Consider the following 15,885-nt stretch of genomic DNA (forward strand, 5'->3'; position numbering starts at 1 on the left):
ATAACAGGAAATGTCTTAATCCAAACGCTGTCATGATGTCCAAAATTTATCCAGAAAAAATGACCAAGGAGTTAGCTGCATTTTGGGGACAGAAAATAAAAACTGTAGACTAAACTTCACCCACTTAAAAAATTATATGAGAAATTTCTCCAAATTGTAATATCAATATGGAAAAGCAATATTCTTTTAAGTTTCAAATTCACAGAGCTCATTATTTTGCAGCCTTTAACATCTACACTTAAAAATAGAAGATTCTGGCCGGGTGCGGTGGCTCAAGCCTGTAATCCCAGCACTTTGGGAGAACGAGGCGGGTGGATCACGAGATCAGGAGATCGAGACCATCCTGGCTAACACGGTGAAACCCCGTCTGTACTAAAAGTACAAAAAAATTAGCCGGGCATGGTGGCGGGCTCCTGTAGTCCCAGCTACTCGGGAGGCTGAGGCAGGAAAATGGCGTGAACCCGGGAGGCGGAGCTTGCAGTGAGCCGAGATTGCGCCACTGCACTCCAGGCTGGGCAACAGAGCAAGACTCCGTCTCAAAAAAAAAAAAAAAAAAAAAAAATCGAGGATTCTGCATGGAAATGTAAGTTGTGCTATATAATAAAAAAGTAAATTTAAAATTGTTCACTTACCATTAACTCTCTTAAAAACTTAATTTCTATATTTTCTTGCAAATTTTGTTTGCCACTTTGTGTAAGAATCAAATTTTTTTTTTTAACAAAGAACAACTATGCTGATTTAATCCTCTCACCTGTGGACAATGTATGCTTTTATCTTAACTAATCTGAAAGTTATATTGATAACCGAACTCTCCAGTTAAAAACAATTATTCAGTGCATTAAAAAATACCAACTTTCGGGTCGGTGTGGTGGCTTACGCTTGTAATCCAAGCACTTTGGGAGGCTAAGGCAGGTGGATCATATGAGGTCAGGAGTTTGAAACCAACCTGGCCAACATGGTGAAACCCCGTCTCTACTAAAAATACAAAAAAAAAAAAAAAAAAAAGAAATCAGCCAGGTGTGGTGGCAGGTGCCTGTAATCCCAGCTACTTGGGAGGCTGAGGCAGGATAATTGCTTGAACCTGGAAGGCGGAGGTTGCAGTGAGCCCACATTGCACCACTTCACTCCAGCCTGGGTGACAAAGCGAGACTCCGAATAAAAAAAAAAAAGCCAACTTTCTCATCAAAATTTACAAAGTACCATGTGAAATGAAATGGCATTAAGACAACAGTGAGAAAACTGAAGCTGTAACAGAAAAAGGAGAAGGGTTGTGCTGCATACATAGCTGGGATACACATAATAAATACAGACAAATCTGAAGATAATTAAGAAATAAAAGATGCAGAACTCCTCTTTAAATTCAGCAAGATTCAGCATTGCAGCCTGGAAAATATGTCCTCTCCACATGAAGAATCAATTTTATTTCTTCACCACTGATGTTTTCCATCTCTGACTTGAAGTTACAAACTAACTTTACCAGGAATACTTATGGCTTACTACTGAGCATCTGTTACAAGGCAAGAACTGTCATGTATGGTTGCTACATTTAAATATAAAACTATCCTCACGACTTATAAAGCTTCCCTAGTACTTATCTGAACAAACTGACTCAATAAATAAATTTATTTCTGGCAATTATAAAAAGTGAAAAGAAAAATAACTAAAGGGCTATAGAGTTCTCCGACTAAAAACAAAATGAAGTGTTCTAACTAAATAAAATGTAACTTAATACACTAATTGTGGAATTATTTAAAAATTTTGTATGCACTAAATTTTATAAAAATTATTCTTTTTTTTTTTTTTTGAGATGGAGTCTTGCTCTGTAGCCCAGGCTGGAGTACAGTGGCACGATCTCGGCTCACTGCAAGCTCTGCCTCCCGGGTTCAGGCCATTCTCCTGCCTCAGCCTCCCGAGTAGCTGGGACTATAGGCGCCTGCCACCACTCCCGGCTCATTTTTTGTACTTTTAGTAGAAACGGGGTTTCACCATGTTAACCAGGATGGTCTCGATCTCCTGACCTCATGATCCGCCCGTCTCGGCCTCCCGAAGTGCTAGGATTACAGGCGTGAGCCACCGCGCCCGGCTAAAAATTATTCTTATAATCACAGACCAGCTTACATAATGAATACTTCATCATCTGTAAAATATTTATATGAAAAAAGATACAAAATAATTAGGGGTCTATCATGAGTACCAGGCAAGTATAAACAGAATTTTCATGGTGAGATTCAGAACTATAAGCCATAGAATGTACAGTAATAAATTCAATACAAAGCAGAGAATACATTTGCTTTCAGCATTTTTGAGGTTTTTAGTTTTCTAGTAGTCATCTTGTTAAAATGATTTTTGTTCAATATTGCTTTTTTCTTCTGAAAATAGATACAAATTCATACACACAAATTCACTCTATAATTTTCTTACACTTAAGGTTTATCTTTAGACTAACATATATTTAACTCTATGTAAATCAAAACTAAATGTCTGCATGTGTTTGCAGACAGGAAACATGCTCAAAAAATAAATATTAGAAAACTTTAAAAATATTCAGGCCTCAGAAATGTATGGATTTTATTTATACTTCTACATAACTTTTATTATGACCATAAAAATAACACTGTAATCAATAACAATTTAATTGTACATTTTAAAATAACAAAGTATAAAACTGGATTGTTTGTAATACAAAGGAAAAATACTAGAGGTGATGGATACCTCATTTACCCTGATGTGATTATTATATACTGTATTCTTGTATCAAAATATGCCATATATTGCATGAATATATACTCATATTATGTACCCCAAATAATTAAGAAAAATAAATTTAAATAAACATTTGGCTGGGCACGGTGGCTCATGCCTGTAATCCCAGAACTTTGGGAAGCCGAAGCGGGCGGATCATTTGAGGTCAGGAGTTCGAGACCAGCTTGACTTACATTATGAAACCGTGTCTTTACTAAAATACAAAAATTAGCTGGGAATGGGGGGCCGGGCGCGGTGTCTCACGCTTGTAATCCCAGCACTTTGGGAGGCCGAGGCGGGCGGATCACGAGGTCAGGAGATCGAGACCACGGTGAAACCCCGTCTCTACTAAAAATACAAAAAAAATTAGCCGGGCGTGGTGGCAGGCGCCTGTAGTCCCAGCTACTCGGAGAGGCTGAGGCAGGGGAATGGCGTGAACCCGGGAGGCGGAGCTTGCCGTGAGCCGAGATTGCGCCACTGCACTCCAGCCTGGGCGACAGAGCGAGACTCCGTCTCAAAAAAAAAAAAAAATTAGCTGGGAATGGTGGTGGGCACCTGTAATCCCAGCTACTTGCGAGGCTGAGGCAGGAGAATTGCGTGAACCCAGGAGGTGGAGGTTGGAGTGAGCCGAGATCGTGACACTGCACTCCAGCCTGGGTGACAGAGCAAGACTCCCTCTCAAAAAAATAAATAAAATAAAAACAAAATTTTAACCTACAGAAATAATATTCTTTAACTTATTTGCAGTCAAAGCCACTGGCAAAAGAGATTACTAGAGATGTTAATCCATTATGTTACCAAATAGTATACTGTTACCATGTTTTATGTACACCCTTGAGTAAGGTGGAATAGGTTAACATTTGTGGCATAACACTTCATTGAATGCACAATAGTATTTAACATGTTAAAAAGGTTGAATATATTAACATCACGTATAATCTGAAATTTAAAAAATATACTGCATTTTATATAAAAGTATTAGTATAATATACTAATTTTAATTTACTTATAAATGAAATTAAAAATGTTTTCCTCTCACAAAGCAGAATACTACTACTCTGAACACCTAATGCACACATTGCTCAATATTATAAGTTAACCACAAGTCTCTTCACTTAGATTATCATCACACATTTCATATTTTAATGTCCTTACTTTTTCATAGCAAAGTTTATAAATAATGCTCACCTAATAAAAAAGAATCTCTCATATCTTTGATGCAGCAACAATTGATCACATGCTTTCACATGTAAACAAGAGTGAAGAAACAGCAGGAAATAATTTGAGAGTTGAATTACATCATTATTCACTTTTCAAAAAAATCTAATTTTTTCAAAAAGTTAAGCATACTTTGAATGTAATAACTCTGCAAAAAAATTCTACTTTTAAAGTTATATACAAATAATTTTACCAATTTTAGTTTTAGATTATTTTCTATACTCAGCACTCTGATTTAGTAAAATACCTGAAGCGTCAGTGCCTTATATATATTTGTACTGTAAATTCTCTGGTATTTACACAGACTTAATTTTTGATTAAAAATTTTTAAAATTTTTACTGTATCTGCAAAAATGTTTTAGTATGAACTCTCTGGTGTTTTCTAAGCTGTAGTTTTTGAAAAAGTATTTTTCCAAATATATTACATTCACAGGGTTTTTTTTTTTTTTCAGTATAAATTCCGATATTGAAAGCTTGAGCAACTGCTTCAGAGGTTTCCTCTAATACAAAATGTGTACAATAAGATCTGTGACACAAGTTAAACATATTACAATTCTACTACAATGTTCTTCAAAATACTCTTCACTTTAAAGGCTTAAATTTTCTTAAAGATATTTTGACTGTAGTTACACTTATAATGTTTTCATTAAGTATGAACTCTCTGATGTTAAGATGTGAGCACATATTAATGGCTTTTTCACAGTCTTTATATTTATACAATTTTTCTCAAGTATAAATGCTTTCCTATGCAGTAAGGTGTGAGCATTAGTTAAAAGTTTTGTCACATTGTTCACACATGTAGAAGTTTTCTCCAGTATAAATTATCTGACCTACAATCAAGTGTGACAACCATTTAAAAGCTTTATCAAATTCTTCACATTTCTAGGATATCTCACCACTATGATTTCTTTTATGTTTCGAAAAGTTTGAGGTGTTTTCAAAGCACTGTCACATCTTTCTGGTTTGTAGAGTTTCTCTCTAGTATGAATTATTTTATGTCTGTTAGGAATTGAGAACTTATTAAAGGCTTTGCCGTATTCTTCACAGTCACAGGTGTTCTCTCCAGTATGAATTTTTTTATGTTTAGTAAGAGTTGAGGACTAGTTAAAGGCTTTGCCACATTCTTCACATTTGCAGAGTGTCCCTCCAGTATGAGTTATTTTGTTTAATAAGGCTTAGGGACTGGTTAAAGTCTTTACCACATTCTTCCCATTTGTAAGATTTCTCTCCAGTATGAGTTATCTTATGTTTAGTAAGGTTTGAGGATCGGTTAAAAGCTTTGCCACATTCCTCACATTTGAAGGGCTTCTCTCCAGTATGAATCACCTTATGTGCAGTTAGTTGTGAGGATCGGTTAAAGGCTTTGCCACATTCCTCACATCTGTAGGGTTTCTCTCCAGTATGAATCATCTTATGTGTAGTAAGGTTTGAGGACTCATTAAAGGCTTTGCCACATTCTTCACATCTGTAGGGTTTCTCTCCAGTATGAATTCTCTTATGTTTAGTGAGGGCTGAGGACCAGTTAAAGCCTTTGCCACATTCTTCACATTTGTAGAATTTCTCTCCAGTATGACTTACCTTATGTTTAGTGAGGTATGAGAATCGGTAAAAAGCTTTGCCACATTCTTCACATTTGTAGGGTTTCTCTCCAGCATGAGTTATCTTATGTGTAGTTAGGGTTGAGGATTGGTTAAAGGCTTTGCCACATTCTTCACATTTGTAGGGTTTCTCTCCAGTATGAATTATCCTGTGTGTAGTAAGGTGTGAGGACCGGTTAAAAGCTTTGCCACATTCTGTACATTTGTAGGGTTTCACTCCAGTATGAATTCTTTTGTGTGTAGTGAGGTGTGAAGACCGGTTAAAGGCTTTCCCACATTCTTCACATCTGTATGGTTTCTCTCCAGTATGAATTATCTTATGTGTAGTAAGGTGTGAGGACCGGTTAAATGCTTTCCCACATTCTTCACATTTGTAGGGTTTCTCTCCAGTATGAATTCTCCTGTGTGTAGTAAGAGTTGAGGACCAGTTGAAGGCTTTGCCACAATCTTTACATTGGTAGGAATTCTCTGTAATATGAAATCCTTTATGTTGAGTTAGGTGTAAGAGCATGCAAAATGATTTTTCACATTTTTTACATTTGAAAGGTTTCTTTCCAGTATGTCTTATCTTATGTCTGTTTGAATTTGAAGATGTATGAAAGACTTTTGCAGATGGATCACATTGAAGTATGTTGCTCTGGGTAGTTATCAAACACTGGTTTAATTTGTTATCATGTTCTTTGTGCACCTTACACTCATCCACACTTTTACAGCCTTTTTGTAACTGTAAATTGTCATGTCCATATTTTCCATATTTTTTCAGAATCGCTTCTTGAAAAGAATCTTTAATATCCTGCTCTGGCCAAAGGTCTTGGGGAAAATGAGAACATATAACTGAAAGAAATAAAAATAACAAATTACTTTACTTACTAGACATAGATAAATATAGTTTACAAATCTAACCTATAATATTATACAAACTACATAAATAAGATGGCATAGGAAAATACCAAAGGCCCTCATTCCTTTATAGACATATAAATGTAAAAATAAACATACCAACCAAATTACATCTGAAAAAAATTTATAAATGAGTTAAGTGTGTGAAGTGCCCCGGTGAGAACAATGCAAAGAGCCACTTAAAGTAAAAGTCTGTTACATTTACCCAACACAGCTCTTTCTGCTCCCCAATATAACATAGTGTCTTTAGAAGTAAATTGCCAACTTTTTTTTAATGACAAGTAAAATACTGGCACATTTATCTTTATTACTTGCTTTTAGGACCCTTTCCAGGCACTGGTTTGTGTCTCTCATGAAATATAATGCTGAAAGAAACGGTGGTATACTTTGGAGTGACAGTTTAAGTTTGCTGAGACCAAAGGTAAATATTTCAGCAACAGAGAGACTGCTGTACCACAGACAGAAAACAGGTGTAGGATGTGATTATTATTAAGAAGAAACATGAATAAACTCCTTTAACTAAAAAAGAAAGGCAAAATTTCTGACAAGACACATTCTAAGAACATGTTTGAGAGACTCCTAGAATCTCTAACCAAGACGATTGTTCAGACTATGCCAGGACAAAGCTACATTATAATGATTGTGACAGGTAGCCTTTTTTAATGTCCAAATTTCAATCAAAGATTACAATGTATACAAAATAAGGCAATATGGTTCCATAAAAATATAAAATTTTCAAAAAGAAACCATAAAGATGTATATACACTGATTTTAAAAATTGAAAATAAATTAAATAATACTCACTGAGTGAAATAGGAAGACAGAGAACTATAGAAAATCAAAAAAATGAAGAACAAAAATATTTAGAATATCAAAAAAACAAATTGTGGAGGTAATAAATATAAAAAAGAATAGCTGAAAAATCTTGAAAGAAACAATGATGTAAAAGTGAAGAAGCTCAACAAACAAACTAGGAAACACACAAAGGTATTTATAACAAACACATATATAAGCAAAATTTCAAAAGTCATAGACAAGAAGAGAATCTTGGAAGCTGCAAGATAAAAGTGATGTGTCATTTGCAAGCATAGTCTTATGAGACAGCCAGTGAACTGTCAACAAAAATTTTGCAGACCAGAAGGGAAGTGTGTAATAAAGTCAAACTCCTGAAAAATACAGTGATCAAATAAGCATAATACCATCAGCAAATCTGTCCTGCCAAATAAAAAGAAAAAAACTTTCAAAAGTAACAAAATTCTGAAAAGTATATTGGAACTCGATAAACCCTACATATAAAATGTACTGAAAGCAGTTGCTCCTATTGAAAATAACATGATTCAACAAAAACAACACATAGTCAAATAAAAATACATTACTTTCAGGAGGGGGGAGGGATAGAATTAGGAGAAATACTTAATGTAAATGACGAGTTAATGGGTACAGCACACCAACATGGCACATGTATACATATGTAACAAACCTGCACATTGTGCACATGTACCCTATAAAGTATAATAATAAAAGAAAAAATAAAATAAAAACAAAACAAAAACAAAAAACAACAACAAAAAAATACATTACTTTCTGGGAAAGATTATATGCACATATATACGTTTACTTCTAAGTATATGAACATACACCAAAATGGAATTCCTTAGCATTATCATAATGGTGCAGAAAACATTTTTAATTATTCTCTAAAATTTGAAAGTGAAAATCAGAGAAATCATTATAAACATGTTAATAAATATACAACATAAAAAGACATAATTAGCAAAATCAATGACAAATTAGAGGGGAGATGTAATGAGAAAAAAATGTGCATGCAACTGAGGTTTCTTTTTACCAGATTGAAATATACTGTTATATCTTTTAGAGGTTTATGTAATCCCCAAGGTCCCAAAAAGAACATATGTGTATAGACACCCAAAACAAAATAAGAAAGAAGTAAAAGCATATCAACAGAAATACAATCTACCATCAGAGAATACTACAAACACCTCTATGCAAATAAACTAGAAAATCTAGAAGAAATGGATAAATTCCTTGACAAATACACCCTCCCAAGACTAAATCAGGAAGAAGCTGAATCTCTGAATAGACCAATAACAGGTTCTGAAATTGTGGCAATAATCAATAGCTTACCAACCAAAAAGAGTCCAGGACCTGATGGATTCACAGCCGAATTCTACCAGAGGTATAAGGAGGAACTGGTACCATTCCTTCTGAAACTATTCCAATCGATAGAAAAAGAGGGAATCCTCCCTAACACATTTTATGAAGCCAGCATCGTCCTGATACCAAAGGCTGGCAGAGACATAACCAAAAAAGAGAATTTCAGACCAATATCCTTGATGAACATTGATGCAAAAATCCTCAATAAAATGCTGGCAAACTGAATCCAGCAGCACATCAAAAAGCTTATCCACCATAATCAAGTGGGCTTCATCCCTGGGATGCAAGGCTGGTTCAACATACACAAATCAATAAATGTAATCCAGCATATAAACAGAACCAAAGACAAAAACCACATGATTATCTCAATAGATGCAGAAAAGGCCTTTGACAAAATTCAACAATCCTTCATGCTAAAAACTCTCAATAAATTAGGTATTGATGGGACGTATCTCAAAATAATAAGAGCTATCTACGACAAACCCACAGCCAATATCATACTGAATAGGCAAAAATTGGAAGCATTCCCTCTGAAAACTGGCACAAGACAGGGATGCCCTCTCTCACCGCTCCTATTCAACATAGTGCTGGAAGTTCTGGCCAGAGCCATCAGGCAGGAGAAAGAAATAAAGGGTATTTAATTAGGAAAAGAGGAAGTCAAATTGTCCCTGTTTGCAGATGACATGATTGTATATCTAGAAAACCCCATTGTCTCAGCCCAAAATCTCCTTAAGCTGATTAGCAACTTCAGCAAAGTCTCAGGATACAAAATCAATGTACAAAAATCACAAGCATTCTGGTACACCAATCACAGACAAACAGAGAGCCAAATCATGAGTGAACTCCCATTCACAATTGCTTCAAAGAGAATAAAATACCTAGGAATCCAACTTACAAGGGATGTGAAGGACCTTTTCAAGGAGAACTACAAACCACTGCTCAATGAAATAAAAAAGGATACAAACAAATGGAAGAACATTCCATGCTCATGGGTTGGAAGAATCAATATCATGAAAACGGCCACACTGCCCAAGGTAATTTATAGATTCAATGCCATCCCCATCAAGCTACCAATGACTTTCTTCACAGAATTGGAAAAAACTACTTTCAAGTTCATATGGAACCAAAAAAGAGCCCGCATCACCAAGTCAATCCTAAGCCAAAAGAACAAAGCTGGAGGCATCACGCCACCTGACTTCAAACTATACTACAAGGCTACAGTAACCAAAACAGCATGGTACTGGTACCACAACAGAGACATAGATCAATGGAACAGAACAGAGCCCTCAGAAATGATGCTGCATATCTACAACTATCTGATCTTTGACAAACCTGACAAAAACAAGAAATGGGGAAAGGATTCCCTATTTAATAAATGGTGCTGGGAAAACTGGCTAGCCATATGTAGAAAGCTGAAACTGGATCCCTTCCTTACACCTTATACAAAAATTAATTCAAGATGGATTAAAGACTTACATGTTAGACCTAAAACCATTAAAATCCTACAAGAAAACCTAGGCAATACCATTCAGGACATAGGCGTGGGCAAAGACTTCATGTCTAAAACACCAAAAGCAATGGCAACAAAAGCCAAAATTGACAAATGGGATCTCAATAAACTAAAGAGCTTCTGCACAGCAAAAGAAACTACCATCAGAGTGAATAGGCAACCTACAGAATGGGAGAAAATTTTTGCAACCTACTCATCTGACAAAGGGCTAATATCCAGAATCTACAATGAACTCAAACAAATTTACAAGAAAAAAACAACCCCATCAAAAAGTGGGCAAAGGACATGAACAGACACTTCTCAAAAGAAGACATTTATGCAGCCAAAAAACACATGAAGAAATGCTCATCATCACCGGCCATCAGAGAAATGCAAATCAAAACCACAATGAGATACCATCTCACACCAGTTAGAATGGCCATCATTAAAAAAGCAGGAAACAACAGGTGCTGGAGAGGATGTGGAGAAATAGGAACACTTTTACACTGTTGGTGGGACTGTAAACTAGTTCAACCATTGTGGAAGTCAGTGTGGCGATTCCTCAGGGATCTCGAACTAGAAATACCATTTGACCCAGCCATCCCATTACTGGGTATATACCCAAAGGACTATAAATCATGCTGCTATAAAGACACATGCACACGTATGTTTATTGCGGCACTATTCACAATAGCAAAGAGTTGGAACCAACCCAAATGTCCAACAACAATAGACTGGATTAAGAAAATGTGGCACATATACACCATGGAATACTATGCAGCCATAAAAAATGATGAGTTCGTGTCCTTTGTAGGGACATGGATGAAACTGGAAAACATCATTCTCAGTAAACTATCGCAAGGACAAAAAACCAAACACCGCATGTTCTCACTCATAGGTGGGAATTGAACAATGAGAACTCATGGACACAGGAAGGGGAACATCACACTCCGGGGACTGTTGTGGGGTGGGGGGATGGGGGAGGGACAGCATTAGGAGATATACCTAATGCTAAATGACGAGTTAATGGGTGCAGGAAATCAACATGGCACATGGATACATATGTAACAAACCTGCACATTGTGCACATGTACCCTAAAACCTGAAGTATAATAAAAAAAAAAAAAAGCATATCAATATAAAAATAAAAAGATACAAAGACAGAGAGAAAATGAGTGACCAAGATATAAGAATCAAACAATTAATAAAATAACATTAGTATGTCTTTGTTTCAGAAAATTATTTAAATATATATCTTTAACTTTCCAATCAAGAGACATACTTTCAATGAAGAGATTTATTTAAATATTTTAAAAACTGAGATCCAACTTGCCTTTCTACGAGAGTAAGCTGAGATCTATTGATTAAAAAAACTGAAAGTGGTGAAATGGATGTAGATATTGCATGTAAGTATTAACCAAATGAGAGAAGAGGTCAAAATAATATTACATAAGCTACATCTTAAGTGAAAAACTTTCATATTTTATAAAATGTACTATAAGTCAAAACTGCAAAGAGACAAAGAAGGGCATTAAACAATAATAGATTCATTTACTGACAACCTAAGTCAAATGTGTGTGTGTGTGTGTATCTCACATTAAGGTTCCAAATACATAAAGCAAATATTGACAGAATGGAAGAAACACCTAGACAGCAATATTATAGTAGGACATTTCAATAACTTACTTTCCATAATAAAAATAAAACAAAACAGAATATTTGTAAGTGAAGAGAGGACTTGAAGGCAGTATAAAATAATTATTTCTAACAGAGGTATAGAGAAGACTCCTCAACAATATCTGGACACACATGCTTCTCAATTGCTCATACAACATTTTCCTTAATAGACCACATGTCAGGCCAAAAAAGAAGTCTTAACACATTTGTTAAGACTGGAATTGTATGGATTATATGAACAAAATGGGAGTATAAAACAATAATAGAAAAAGAATTAAAAATTTACAAATATATGGAAATTAAACAACACACTCTTGAGCATGCTCCTGTTCAAAGATAGAAATAATTGATATTTTGAAAATGTCCATACTTTTCAAAGTAATCTACAGATTTAATGCAATGTTGTTAAAAATTTCTCATTGCATTTTTGAGGAAATAGAAACAAAAACCCCAACAGTATATAAAATGTCAAGAGACAATAAAGTACCCAAGAGTCTTCAAAAAAAAAAAGAAAATGTTGAAGGCATTATAGTTCCTGATTTAAAAACACATTACAAAGCTACAGAATTAAAACAATTTGGTATGAGTATAATGGTTAAAAAGTTGACTAATAAAACAGAATGCCGCACCTATAGAAACTTTCACATATATGGTTATATGAAGAGTTATTTTCATATCCATAATTACTGCAGCAGTTTTTACCAATAGGTAAAAGCAATGCAAAAATTTTTTTTTTTTTTGAGACAGAGTCTTGCACTGTTGCCCAGGCTGGAGTGCAGTGGCACGATCTCATCTCACTGCAACCACCACCTCCCGGGTTCAAGAGATACTCCTGTCTCAGCCTCTTGAGTAGCTGGGACTACAGGTGTGTGCCACCGTGCCCAGCTAATTTTTGTATTTTTAGCAGAGACAGCATTTCATCATGTTGGCCAGGATGGTCTCGATCTATTGACCTTGATATCCACCTGCCTCAGCCTCTCAAAGTGCTGGGATTACAGGCATGAGCCACTGCACCCGGCAGCAATGCAACTTTCTGTCACCAAATTATCCAATACATGTAACTTGCAATATAAAAATACTGGAATATCACCCAGGATTTCAAAAGCAGGAAATATTCTAATAACTCTAAAAAATAAAGCTTGATGACATTATGCAAAATAAAATGAGCTAGCCACAATAAGACAGAGATTGTATGAGACATATGAGGCAGTCACATTCTTAGAAATAGAAAACAAAGTGGTGTTTGCAAAGTGCCAGAAAATCAGACTAATTGGTTGTTGTTGTGCATTGAGATTTAGCTTTGCAAGAAAAACCATTCTAGGGGTATGTTGCATAACATTATCAATATAATTAATAGGACTAAACAGAATATTAAAAAATATTTGATAATGGGCTGGGTGCAGTGACTCATGTCTGTAATCCCAGCACTTTGGGAGGCCAAGGTGGGCAGATCACAAGATCAGGAGTTTGAGACCAGCCTGGCCTACACAGTGAGGCAAAGGAATCACTTGAACCCAGGAGGTGGAGGTTGCAGTGAGCCAAGATCCCATCACTACACCCCAGCCTTGGCGACAGAGCGAGACTCCGTCTCAAAAAAAAAAAATTGATAATATTTTACGTGTTTTTTGACAAGTAAAAATGAACAATTAACACCAAAAAAGATGCAGTTATAATAGTTTTGATATTATCTTCAAATCCCAAAGTGTTTCTCCCACATAGAAGTAATGTAGATTCACAACAGATATTGAAATTAGGAGAATTTTTATAACTGGTCACCTAGCCAACATTGAACGACCATTTACAACAAACCTACACAACAAATATACAAGTCATAAAATAAGCAGAGATGATATTTATAGAGGCAAACAAACACAGAGGTAATTATATTGGCAGTAGACATATGGCTGATTTATATTTGATTTTGCCAGACACTGTCTTAAATTGTACAGAGTTAAACACTGTCATACACAATGATGATATAAAATAAAACACCGAAACACAAGCAACTGGTGTTAGGTGTCATACCTTAAAATATATAACACAATATAAAACATATATATAATATATATAATATAAAATATATAACACAAAATTAAAATATGGAATGTAAAACATATTGGACACCATCAAGTAGATCAATATATTCATGAAATGAATCTTAGAAGAATATAGGGAGTAATACAGAGGTAACTTGAAGACAAAAAAGGCTGAGAACTTCCCAAATTTTGATGTAATAAAAAAATTTCTAACCAATACTTAATTCAAAATTATTTACGTCAAAAACAAGATGAAAATAAAGACTTTCCAAAATAAAAATTCAGGGCGTTTATTACAACTACCACAGTCCTACATAAAATGTTACATGGTGGCCAGGCACAGTGGCTCAGGCCTGTAATTTTGCATCTTTAGGAAGCCAAGGCAGATAGATCACTTGAGACCAGTAGCTCAAGATCAGCCAGAGAAACATAGTGAGACTCTGCATATAACCAAAAAGAAATGCTAAAATGAGTCTATTATGTTGAAAAACAAAATGATGCTAGAAGTATCAAAAAATATATATAAATATAAAGCTCTCTACTAAATGTAAATACAGACACATATAGAATTTTTTTACTATCATAATGATGCACATAAAACCTTTACAGTTCTTCTTCAGATATAAAAAAAGATACAAGTCTGCATAAATCTGTTAATAGATATACAATGTAAGATAATATGGTTTTTAATATTAATAACAAATTGGAAAATATAACAAGAGAGGTTTTGTACTTAATTGAAGGTGTGATGAGATTAAAATACATTGTTTTAACTTTAAGATGTTTTATGTAATCTGTTTTTCAATATGGTTACATTGTATTTCAAGATGATTACATTATACTAATGGAAAGTATGCAAAACAAAAAATAAAGCGTGTCACAACAAAATTAAAACAAACAAAAATTAAGGTAGTAATACAGGAAATGAGAAAAGACATATCTACAAGAAACACATAAAATAGTAACAATGAGGTGATTTCTGCAGATCAGCAGACTTAGTCTTTCCCCCTGCTGGCTGAGGAATCTGGGCAGTCCAGATGTATGGAATTTCCCCCAGTGAAGCACACCCACTTCACCAAGAAGCAGCCAGAGTGCCTTGTTAAGTGGTTCCTGAATCTTGTACATCCTGACTGAGACTCCCCACAACAGGCATTGTAAGACAACTTATAAAGACGTATTCCCACTGTCATCAGCTCAGTGGCCATCTGGGATAAAGCTTACAGATGAAGGAGCAGGCAGTTCTCTCTGCTGTTCTACACACTCCACTGGTGACAACTCCAGGTGTGGGAGAAACCCAGGCAAATAGGATCTGAAGTGGATCCCAAGCAAATCACGGCAGCCCTACAGAAGAGAGGCCTGACTGCTAAAGGAAAAATAGAAAGCAACAACAGCAGCACCAACAAAAATGTCCCCACAAAAACCCCATCCAAAGGTCAGCAGCCTCAAAGACCAAAGACAATGAGAAGAATCAACAAAAAAATGCTGAAAATTCAAAAAGCCAGAGTGTCTCTACTCCTCCAAATAATCAAAACATATCTCCAGCAAGAGCACAGAACCGGGAGAAGGCTGAGATGGATAAATTGACAGAAGTAGGCTTCAGAAGGTAGGCAACAATGAACTTCGGTGAGCTAACGAAGCATGTTCTAACCCAATGCAAACAAGCTAAGAACCATGAAAAACATTACAGGAGCTGTTAACCCGAATAACCAGTTTAGAGAGGAACATAAATGACCTGATGCAACTGAAAAACACAACAAGAGAACTTCACAATGCAACCACAAGTATCAATAACTGAGTAGACCAAACAGGGAAAAGAATTTCAGAGCTTGAAGACTATCTCGCTGAAAAAAGGCAGGTAAGATTGAAAAAATAAAAATAAAAAGGAATGAAAAAAATCTTCGAGAACTATTGGATTATGTAAAAAGAAACTTACAACTGATTGCAGTACCCTAAAGAGATGGAAAGAATAGAACCAAGTTGGAAAACATACTTCAGGATATCATCCAGAAGAACTTTTCCAACCTAACAAGACAGGCCATCATTCAAATTC

At 35.3% G+C, this 15,885-nt stretch overlaps 1 protein-coding gene across 1 annotated transcript in view; it reads right to left on the reverse strand.

Annotated features, from left to right (window-relative positions):
* Positions 1–3,274: 3,274 nt before the first annotated feature.
* Positions 3,275–15,885, reverse strand: part of ZNF100 (zinc finger protein 100) — a 56,728-nt gene continuing 44,117 nt past the window's right edge. The window contains exon 5 of the mRNA XM_030809433.1: positions 3,275–6,392. Coding sequence (XP_030665293.1) covers positions 5,086–6,392 — 1,307 coding nt within the window. The 3' untranslated portion in view covers positions 3,275–5,085. The remainder of the gene's footprint in view (positions 6,393–15,885) is intronic.

Source organism: Nomascus leucogenys, chromosome 3 (assembly GCF_006542625.1).
Source record: "Nomascus leucogenys isolate Asia chromosome 3, Asia_NLE_v1, whole genome shotgun sequence".
Lineage (NCBI taxonomy): Eukaryota > Metazoa > Chordata > Mammalia > Primates > Hylobatidae > Nomascus > Nomascus leucogenys.